Source organism: Gobio gobio (genome assembly GCF_949357685.1).
Source record: "Gobio gobio genome assembly, chromosome: 16".
NCBI lineage: Eukaryota > Metazoa > Chordata > Actinopteri > Cypriniformes > Gobionidae > Gobio > Gobio gobio.
Genome location: NC_137109.1, coordinates 43,235,843 through 43,247,434, shown reverse-complemented (window position 1 = coordinate 43,247,434; position 11,592 = coordinate 43,235,843). Strand labels below are relative to the sequence as shown.

The following is an 11,592-nucleotide window of genomic DNA, read 5'->3' as shown; positions in this document are numbered from 1 at the left end:
GAGGACTTACTTTTGTTCTTCCCATGGCTTACATAAGATTCAGATGATGCAACATCCTTTTGTCAAGTGGCATGTTCCAAGTTTTTAGAGGGGGCAATGTGTGAGGATATAACAGGACTGAGTGAAAACCTGGGGACACGACTCAAATGTGTATTTTTATTACATATTATGGATTTTTTAATAAAAATATATTATTTAAGCATAGATGGTATATGGAGTCACACAACAATGCAAAAAAAGTACGATTTCTGAATGATTTTAATGATTATATTTCATGATAAAGTTTAGATTTAGATACCGGGGACATGTAACAAATACATTTTTTGTGTGTGTTCTCAGTAGTTAATAATGTTTTATATTTGCAGTTAGATTGTTTGGTTCCTAATGTTCTTCAAAATATCATATTTTGTGTTCTAGAGAAGAAAAGGTCATACAGGTTTGAGTAAATGATGACGACAGAATTTCCATTTTCAGGTGAACTGCGTCTTTAATGTAATTACAATTTATTAGGTAGGATGTAATGGAAAATCATTGCTAATCATAGTTATAACAGCATTAAAGCATCCCTTTAATTATTTACAACCAGCTTTGGGAATTATAGGTGGTCAAATATCTTCAAATGTACATTATTAAAACAGAAGGGAAACGGCAGCTGGTTAACCACCTGAGGTGCTTCCATCTTCATGGTAGCGTTTAAAGGCTATGAATCATGCATAGGAGATAAAATGAAGGAACTTTTCAGAACTTCTGCTTCCGCCTCTGGCATGTTCTCCCAGATACTAACCAGTCCCAGTGGAGGAGTACTGAACTAGACAGTCTGATGTTAAACCCTTCTGAGTTATGCCACAAAATCATTTATTTTCCTTACTCTGCCTTTGCATGAATTAAAACATCCCCCTTTGTTCCTGCAGAAAATATGGCGGAAATCCTGGATGGTTCTGTTTGAGCCTAGCCCTGCAGGGATTGGTCGTATGGAGCTGTACGACATGCGTGATGGAGGGGGTCTGAAGGGGTTCGTCAAAGGGAGGCCTGCAGGGATCAGGAAGATGGACAAACGGGTGATCCGCCTGACAGACTGTCTGAGCATCACCCCGGCTCCAGGCGAGAGCTGTCCCACGGATTGCTCTGCCTTCTTTTTAAACACCACCTCATGCACCTACACCGTCGCTGCTCCCACCCGGGAGGACTGGATCTCTGTTCTGTGTAAGCTAGCATTTCAGGTATGGTGATTTTGCAAAGTACAATGTGTCTTTGGATCAAACATCCCTGTCAAACAAACTCTATCATTAACCATAACTTTAACAATTACATTTCATTTACATATTTGGCTAATGCTTTTATTCTGTGACTTGCATTGCATTCCATGAGAATCAAACCCATTCTCTACTGTTTGAGCTATTTAAAAAAAAACGTGCTTCTAGTTTAAAGAGGCAAACAATGTTCTTGTTATGCAGTTATCTTTGAAAATCAAACATGGAGATGAAAAGGGATTGTAGCTGCTTGCATTGCTAAATGCTAAACATTCTATAGTTACCTTGACAAGAATTTTTAAGTTCAAAAGACTACCTATTACTCATTAGATGAACAAAAGTATTTAAGTTGACTTTAATTGGAGCCAGTTGAGTTCACTTTAAAAAGTTGAGTGTGATAGGTGGTTGCCTTATTTTGTTAAGTTATGAGCTACTGCTTTAATCAAATGGAAATTACCAATCCATTATATTATTGTAAATTGTTATTATCAATTTTTAAAAAAACTAAGAACAAGGATGTTTATCTAGGAACATATTGTTGGATCCAGTCTCCTCTCAGAAGTTATCGGTTTTGATCCATTCATATATCCAAAACCAGTTTTGTCTGACACCCAAAACCAGTCTACAGAAAGTTTGGACCCACTTTATATTAGGTGTCCTTAACTACTATGTACTAACATTTTAATTAATCATTTGATACATTGCACTTATTGTGTACATACATGTTTTTACATTATACTTACATTTTGAAAAATACCTGCATGTAATTACATCTGTAAATAATTTATGTAGTTACATTTATAATTACACTGATGACACTTCCCTTATACCTAACCCTACCCTTAAACTTACCCGTACCACCACACCTGTCTCTAACTCTACCCGTACCCCACCTCAATATCAGCAAAGGTGATTTGCAATACATTTTGAACACAGTAAGTACAAAGTACTTACTTTTTGATGTAAGTACATAGTAGTTAAGGCCACCTAATATTAAGTGGGGCCGAAAGTTTGTCTGATACCCTAAAATAGTTGACACTACATTTAGTCTCATATCCAAGCCAGTCATCAACCAACTCTTCGCCAGGAGCAAAAGACGAAGCGCTGGTAAAACAAGCTGTTTTTAAAATAATTTTAGTTGCACCTTTTTTGAAAGCCCTAGCTCATAAAGCAAGTCATAATTAGATGGAAGTACATTTTCTCACGACTAAACACATCTATGACAAACTTCAGTTTTTGAGCTACAGCTTCACATAACAGCTCGTCTGTCACAGAGGAAGTGTTGATGAGACCTTTGAGTTTATGATTGTGCAAAAGTTCTTTTCAAAGAATGATAGCATAAAAAAAAGAGGAATTACTAATGTACATTGCTATCAACTGTCTTATATTTTTTTAGAAGACCAAAGGAACCGAAGATGCCAGGAAAGTCCAGGCAGATAAATTCATGCCACTGGGTGACAATCAACTGTACTCCACCTGGGGAGCAGGTGAGAATGGGCTCTGAAAATCCACTTCGCTACAAGCGAAGCCTGATCCAGAACCACGATAACGATTATCTGTTAATCTGGGTGTTACCAACTGTTTGCTGCAGTTGAGCAAGAGGGTGTTTTTTTTAATGATGCAGATGTACTTCTATTTCCATTACGTGGGGCTTTTATTGAGGTCAGTGGTCCTTTATCTATGTAAAGTGTCAAAATATATAGTTTTATTTCCGTATCTTTGAACATTAAGTCTAAAAGTGTTCAGGTTCCAGTTTTTCTTTTTGTTATCTGTCTTATATTTTGTTTTGTTGTTGGTTTTATGTACTTGTGTAGATGGCCACCTTTGGTGTTGCATCATATCTTGCTGTTCGTTTCAGCATCTTGACATATTTCTGTCTTATTTAGAAGTATTCTGGTGAGAAAGCTGTTACAGGTCTTATTTTATTAACTTGTAAAATGTATTTAAAACATTACGCTGTGGCTGTGCATGCCTAGTTTTTCATATTCTTATGCTCACCCAGAGGTGCGTTAAATAACGGATGGTCTTTAAAAAGTTCCTTTTTTCTTTAGTGAATGATGAGTCTAGTTTAGTCTCAGAGAAATTGATGGTGTGTCGCAAGCTGAATTGCAACACTGATAACACTAATGCAGGAACAACCCACAAGAGCTGCAGTTCTGGAGATGCTCTGACCCAGCTGTCTAGCCATCACAATTTGGCCTTTCTCAAACTCACTCAAATGCTTACACTTACCATTTTTCCTGCTTCTAACACATCAATTTAGAGGACAAAATGTTCACTTGCTGCCTAATATACAGTGGGGCAAAAAAGTATTTAGTCAGCCACCAATTGTGCAAGTTCTCCCACTTAAAAAGATGAGAGAGGCCTGTGCTTTTCATCATAGGTACACTTCAACTATGAGAGACAGAATGAGAAAAAAACTCCAGAAATGTCTGAGTTTTAAAGAATTTATTTGCAAATTATGGTGGAAAATAAGTATTCGGTCAATAACAAAAAAAGCAAGATTTCTGGGTCTCACAGACCTGTAACTTCTTTTTTAAGAGGCTCCTCGGACCTCCACTCGTTACCTGTATTAATGTCACCTGTTTGAACTCGTTATCAGTATAAAAGACACCTGTCCACAACCTCAAACAGTCAGACTCCAAACTCCACTATGGCCAAGACCACAGAGCTGTCAAAGGACACCAGAAACAAAATTGTAGACCTGCACCAGGCTGGAAAGACTGAATCTGCAATAGGTAAGCAGCTTGGTGTGAAGAAATCAACTGTGGGAGCAATTATTAGAAAATGGAAGACATACAAGACCACTGATAATCTCCCTCTATCTGGGGCTCCACGCAAGATCTCACCCCGTGGGGTCAAAATGATCACAAGAACAGTGAGCAAAAATCCCAGAACCACCTAGTGAATGACCTGCAGAGAGCTGGGACCAAAGTAACAAAGGCTACCATCAGTAACACACTACGCCGCCAGGGACTCAAATCCTGCAGTGCCAGACGTGTCCCCCTGCTTAAGCCAGTACATGTCCGGGCCCGTCTGAAGTTTGCTAGAGAGCATTTGGATGATCCAGAAGAGGATTGGGAGAATGTCATATGGTCAGATGAAACCAAAATATAACTTTTTGGTAAAAACTCATAGGGGTGGAAACATGCTTTGGGGCTGTTTTTCTGCAAAAGGCCCAGGACGACTGATCCGTGTAAAGGAAAGAATGAATGGGGCCATGTATCATGAGATTTTGAGTAAAAACCTTCCTCTATCAGCAAGGACATTGAAGATGAAACGTGGCTGGGTCTTTCAGCATGACAGTGATCCCTAACACACCACCCGGGCAACTAAGTATTGGCTTCGTAAGAAGCATTTCAAGGTCCTGGAGTGGCCTAGCCCATGGGTTTTCAAACTTTATGATGCCAAGGACCCCCAAACATGATGAACCTTTTATGAGGGACCCCCTTCCTAAAATCCATCTCTATATTTTGTATGTATGGAAAAAACATTCAAACTGTTAGATAAATAGTAAGTTTCCAAACTTAAATTGGCTATACTTAATGTTGGATGTATAAACCTGAAGCAGACATTTTCAATTAAAAATTATTTGTATAAGCAATTTTCACAATAAATGTATGCAAGCAGCTTGCGTACTGCGTTAAGAATAACGCCTTACAACCCCAGTGAGTGAAATAAAGGGGACTATAGTGAGGAAAACTCACTAGAAAGATACACAGCAAACTTATATGTGACGAGCAGGGCGAGCGAGAGCCGCGAGAGAGTGACGCGAGGCCGGTGAGTGATTGGATGATGAGTGTCAGCTGCGCGTTTGTAATGTACTGCTCTGAGACAGAAGGTAGAAGATCCAAATGCAGCTTTATTGGAGGGGTAATCCACACTCGTAGTCAAAAACAGGCAAGAGGTCATAACAGGTAAGCAGTCAAAACAGGCAAACAAGACAGGAGAGACAGGCAAACGGGTAATCCACGGAAAAGGCAAGAAATCCAAAACCAAGAGACATGAAACCAGGGAGAATGCTCAGAAATGCAGTATAGACAAACAAACAAGACTTAGCACTGATTGACAGAATGAACAGGCTTATATAGGGTGAGCTAACTAGGTAATGGGGTGCAGGTGGATGTAATCAATGGGTGTTGAAGAGTCCGGGCAAAGGATTATGGGAGATGTAGTCCTTGATGGGGTGACAGTCTGGAGTGGAGTGCCCTCAGGTGGTTCTCATGGGCACTCACACAGGACAAATTGTGACATAGCCCCCCTCCTAATGAGTGGCTTCCAGACACTCCTATAATAATAATCCCGGAGGGAGGTGGAGCGGAGGCGGACCCGGGGGTGGGATGGAGGGCCAGGCCCATGGAGCGGAAGAGGGCCTGGAGACAGAGCAGAAGACCAGAAAGGAGCAGGCTGAACAGATGGCCAGGGTGGTGTAGGCGGGACAGATGACCAGGCTGGCGTAGGCAGAGCAGGCAGCCAGGGTGGAGCAGACGACCACCACAGCAGCGCAGACGGTCTTGAAGCCCCCCACGGTGGAGCAGACGACCACCACATCAGCGCAGACGAGGTTGAAGACCGCCACGGTGGAGCAGACGACCACCACAGCAGCGCAGACGAGGTTGAAGACCCCCATGGTGGAGCAGACAACCACAGCAGCGCAGACGAGGTTGAAGACCCCCATGGTGGAGCAGACGACCACCACATCAGCGCAGACGAGGTTAAAGACCCCCATGGTGGAGCAGACGACCACCACATCAGCGCAGACAAGGTTGAAGACCCCCATGGCGGAGCAGACGACCACCACAGCAGCGCAGACGAGGTTGAAGACCCCCACGGCGGAGCAGACGACCACCACAGCAGAGCAGGTGGCCCGGTAGGAGTCCTCTCTGGACTCGTGACAGGAGGCGGAGCCCTCTCTGGACTCGGGACACGGGCCGGAGCCCTCTCTGGACTCGGGACACGGGCCGGAGCCCTCTCTGGACTCGGGACACGGGCCGGAGCCCTCTCTGGACTCGGGACACGGGCCGGAGCCCTCTCTGGACGTCGGTCAGTGGCCGGAGCCAACTCTGGACGTCGGTCAGTGGCCGGAGCCAACTCTGGACGTCGGTCAGTGGCTGGAGCCATCTCTGGATGCTGGTCAGTGGCTGGGGCCATCTCTGGACGCTGGTCAGTGGCCGGAGCCAACTCTGGACGTCGGTCAGTGGCTGGAGCCATCTCTGGATGCTGGTCAGTGGCTGGAGCCATCTCTGAACGCTGGATGGAGACAGGGAACGTCACTGGGCTCTGGACAGTGATTGGAGACGTAGCTGGATGAGACTCTGGACTGGTGGGTACTGCGGGAGTGCAGTGTTCCTCATCTGAAACTCCCACAGTGAATGCAGAACCGCTCACCTGAAGGGCATAATCAAGGAACTCACTCAAGGACTCTCGAGGACCATCACGGATCAGTTTGGTTTGTATGTGTTGGTTGAGTCCATAGCAAAAAAAGTCAATCAACATAAAGTCCGGGAGGTTGGTGGTGTTTGAGATGTTCAGAAAGTCTCTGATGTGGTCCTCGAGTGAGTGAGTCCCTTGGCATAGTCGAACAAGGGTGACTGCTGCTGGATCCATTGTTGGCTAAGTCTTCTGTAATGTACTGCTCTGAGACAGAAGGTAGAAGATCCAAATGCAGCTTTATTGGAGGGGTAATCCACACTCGTAGTCAAAAACAGGCAAGAGGTCATAACAGGTAAGAAGTGCAAACAGGCAAACAAGACAGGAGAGACAGGCAAACGGGTAATCCACGGAACAGGCAAGAAATCCAAAACCAAGAGACATGAAACTAGGGAGATTGCTCAGAAATGAAGTATAGACAAACAAACAAGACTTAGCACTGATTGACAGAATGAACAGGCTTATATAGGGTGAGCTAACTAGGTAATGGGGTGCAGGTGGATGTAATCAATGGGTGTTGAAGAGTCCGGGCAAAGGATTATGGGAGATGTAGTCCTTGATGGAGTGACAGTCTGGAGTGGAGTGACCTCAGGTGGTTCTCATGGGCACTCACACAGGACGAATTGTGACAGCGTTACACCTTCTGGATGACCCCTGGGGGTCCCCGGACCCCAGTTTGAAAACCCCTGGCCTAGCCAGTCTCCAGATTGCAACCCCTTAGAAAATCTTTGGAGGGAGTTGAAAATCCGTGTTGCCCAGCGACAGCCCCAAAACATCACTGCTCTAGAGGAGATCTGCATGGAGGAATGGGCCAAACTACCAGCAACAGTGTGTAAAAATCTTGTGGAGACTTACAGAAAACGTTTGACCTCTGTCATTGCCAACAAAGGGTATATAACAAAGTATTGAGGTGAACTTTTGTTGACCTTATTGACCAAATACTTATTTTCCACCATAATTTGTAAATAAATTCTTTAAAAATCAGACAATGTGCTTTTCTGGATTTGTTCTCCCTCATTCTGTCTCTCATAGTTGAAGTGTACCTATGATGAAAATTACAGGCCTCTTTCAACTTTTTAAGTGGGAGAACTTGCACAATTGGTGGCTGACTAAATACTTTTTTGCCCCACTGTCTCCCACCAACTAACAGGTTAAAGAGATAATCATTGTTATTCACTTCCCCGGTCATAATGTTATGCCTGATTGGTGTATATTAGTTATTATAGTTGTATACATACATACATATATACTGAGGTCCTCCAAGGTAATTTTTTCCCTATTGTTCAAGAGGCAAGATTGCTTTTAGACCAAACATTCATGTAATCAATGTTACTACTTCACAACTACTACTTCAAGTCTTTCATTCCAGTGGTCTGACCTGACAGGGTTTGTCCAGAGAGACTTTGGTCTAATGTTTTTATGAATTACACCCCACAGGCCAGTTCCAGGTGACAGTGCAGAGCACAGATGCGTCTCAAAGGTGCAGGATATCTGGGTCATACCTGCTGTCTTCTGAGAAAGAGACTATTTCCCTTCTGGACCTCAAGACCGGAGAGGCCATCTACCGCTGGCCCTACAGGCTGCTCCGGAGATTTGGCCAAGTCAAGGTGCTTCATGAGGAATAAAGAGATATGTACCCCTTAAACTGATGGTTTGATTTATATCAAACCAACCATATTATGTTTTATCATTTACTTCTGCTGTCCGTAACTTTTTTTGTGTTCAAGATTTACAAAAAATATATAATGAGAATGTACAACATGAATCCATTTTCCAAACCGTGTTTTTGTCCTTGAATCATTATGGTACACTTATAATAAGTGTTTATATTGGGACTATTTCAGAACAGACTGGTAGGGAGGAGCACAGTCCCTGCGTGACTCACCATAGACATAAACAGAGGGAAGTAGCTCCGGCTGCAATGTTCTTCCGCAAGACGCATGCAGTTCTGTTTATTAACTGCTAGAGCGCAAAATGTAATGGACTGCAGCTTTAAGCAAAAATGTTGAGTATGAAAAATAAGATTTTTTAAATGTTTTTGAAAGAAGTGTCTTATGGAAGTGGTTTTCAAATGTGACAACTCTGCACATTTTGCATATCTCTCTTTTATAGAACTTTTACCTAATGAGCTGATGATCTGAATCAGGTGTGTTAAATAAGGAAGACATAAAATGTGCAGAGTGGTGGGTCCCTAAAGGACCATTGAAAGGCATTATGCTCACCAAGGTTGCATTTAGTTGTTGAACAAAAATACAGTTTAAGGTAATATTGTGAAATATTAAAATAAAAATAAATTTTATTATTTATATCTGATGTCAAAGCTGAATTTTCAGCATTCCGTGTCACAATATGCTAATTTAGTGCTCAAGAAACATTTATTTTTGTTAACAATGATGAAAACAGTTGAACTGCTTTTTTTATTATAATAATGAAAGTGTTTGTCAGGAGTTGAATCGATATGCAATGTTGCGAAGTTGAGAAAATACTCCTTAAAAGTGAAATGATTTCTGTAAATCCAGTGATCAAATGCTTTGTGGCCTCTCAATTTTTCATGTAATTATAGCCAGCTGACTAGTGGCTTGTGTGTGTGTGTGTGTGTGTGTGTGTGTGTGTGTGTGTGTGTGTGTGTGTGTGTGTGTGTGTGTGTGTGTGTGTGTGTGTGTGTGTGTGTGTGTGTGTGTGTGTGTGTGTGTGTGTGTGTGTGTGTGTGTGTGTGTGTGTGTGTGTGTGTGTGTGTGTGTGTGTGTGTGTGTGTGTGTGTGTGTGTGTGTGTGTGTGTGTGTGTGTGTGTGTGTGCAATTTCACAAAGCTAGAGGCCTTTCTGAATCTTTCTAAGCGATAATATTTTTTTAGAAAGGAAAATATGTAAAAGAAGAATTAGGGAGAATCAATCAATTATTAATTATTTATAATTGTGTGAATTGCAATCTTGTAATCAATAAAAAAAGTAACTGTAGTCTCATTACAAGTATTTTAAAAAGTTTTTGGAAACTGATTGTGTAATCCAGATTACATACCCACTTACTATATATATATATATATATATATATATATATATATATATATATATATATATATATATATATATATATATATATATATATATATATATATATATATATATTGTAAAATTATATTGAATTATGGTATTTATTTATTTATGGTGTTGCTGTTTTTTTCAGGGGGGAATTATGATCGAGGCTGGTCGTCGCTGTCACACTGGGGAGGGCCAGTTCATTTTCTTGTCAAAACAGGGGTCGCAAATACACAGGGCCATTGAGGAGGCTATCATGCATCAGAGTGTCCAAGACCTGCTGGCACAAGCTACTGCTCTTCCGCAAGAGTTTGCACCGAAGCCCCCCTCGCCTAAAAGCAAACCACAGGACAGGCCTAAGGTGAAAATGCTTCCTCCAATCAGCAGGACTCAAGAGCAACCGCGCCCAGCATTAAAATGCAAATATGGACAGCCAATACACAAAGCCATTGAGGAGGTACTCGCACACAAGAGTCCCCAAAACCTGCTGCCACCATCCACACCCTCTAAACAAACCATTCCACCCCCACCAATTTCACCAAAACACAAAACTAAAGGCAATAAGCATTTTCCGGTCAACAAGAATCAGGAAAGACCTTGTCCACCTCCACTGCAGAAATATGGACAGCCAATAAACAAAGCCATTGAGGAGGCACTCGCACACCAGAGTCCCCAAAACCTGCTGCCACCATCCACACCCTCTAAACAAACCATTCCAACCCCACCAATTTCACCAAAACACAAAACTAAAGGCAATAAGCATTTTCCGGTCAACAAGAATCAGGAAAGACCTTGTCCACCTCCACTGCAGAAATATGGACAGCCAATAAACAAAGCCATTGAGGAGGCACTCGCACACCAGAGTCCCCAAAACCTGCTGCCACCATCCACACCCTCTAAACAAACCATTCCAACCCCACCAATTTCACCAAAACACAAAACTAAAGGCAATAAGCATTTTCCGGTCAACAAGAATCAGGAAAGACCTTGTCCACCTCCACTGCAGAAATATGGGCCGCCAATACACAGGGTCATGGAAGGAGCTCTCACACGCCACAATGTCCAAGAGCTGCTGGCACCATCCAAACCTGCTCGACAAGCCCCTCCACTGCCGTCGCCCTTGCCTAAAACCAAACCACGGGACTGGCATCCTCCGGCCAACTTGATTCAAGAAAGACCCTGTCCTGCTCTACCACGCAGAAACATATCCTTACCGGATCCACCTTCTTGTGTCAAAAGCCCTGTGAGTAGCCCAGATGATGTTTTGTATTCAACAGTATCTCTACAACCAAAACCAAGAGCAAAAATGAATCTCCCAGAAGTTGCAACACTTCCCAGTCTACCGCAACACTTTGGATTTCACATTCATCCGGATGCAGATGTAATTGCGGAGAAAGAGAGGGAATGGAAAATATCACAAGAACCTTCTGAGAGCAGCAATGAGGAGGCTCCCTACACTAACTGGACTGCTAAGACTACTGCCGAGCAGGATCAACCAAATATCGAGGATCTGTATAGCAAAGTGAATTTTGCCTCTAAGTTTAAGAACAGACAAACTGAGGACAATGAACGTCAGGAGCAGCCAAGCGCTGACCAACAAACTCCTGGGATCACTTCAAACGAAATCCCTGCCGACTTCAAACAGGCCCTTTCTAGTATTCTGTTTAAAGAGCTGTCCAAAATGCCACCCCCGTTTCCTTCCAGGTCACATGGAGGAAGTTGCGAACAGTTAGACAGTATAGATGAGCAGATGACTGATTAAGGTTTCTGTGCGTGTCTACAGTTGAGGTCACTGCTAGCCTGATAATGTAAGTGATATGTGTTATACTGTGTGATTATGAAGTTTTAACATAGCTTTTTTTAATAATAATCAGTTCT

General features: G+C 42.5%; 1 protein-coding gene across 1 annotated transcript in view; it reads left to right on the top strand.

The window, feature by feature from the left end:
- dok3 (docking protein 3) overlaps positions 1-11,592 on the top strand; it is a 12,897-nt gene extending 1,305 nt beyond the window's left edge. The window contains exons 2-5 of the mRNA XM_079838748.1: positions 912-1,220; positions 2,647-2,737; positions 8,118-8,287; positions 9,863-11,592. Coding sequence (XP_079694874.1) covers positions 912-1,220; positions 2,647-2,737; positions 8,118-8,287; positions 9,863-11,476 — 2,184 coding nt within the window. The 3' untranslated portion in view covers positions 11,477-11,592. The remainder of the gene's footprint in view (positions 1-911; positions 1,221-2,646; positions 2,738-8,117; positions 8,288-9,862) is intronic.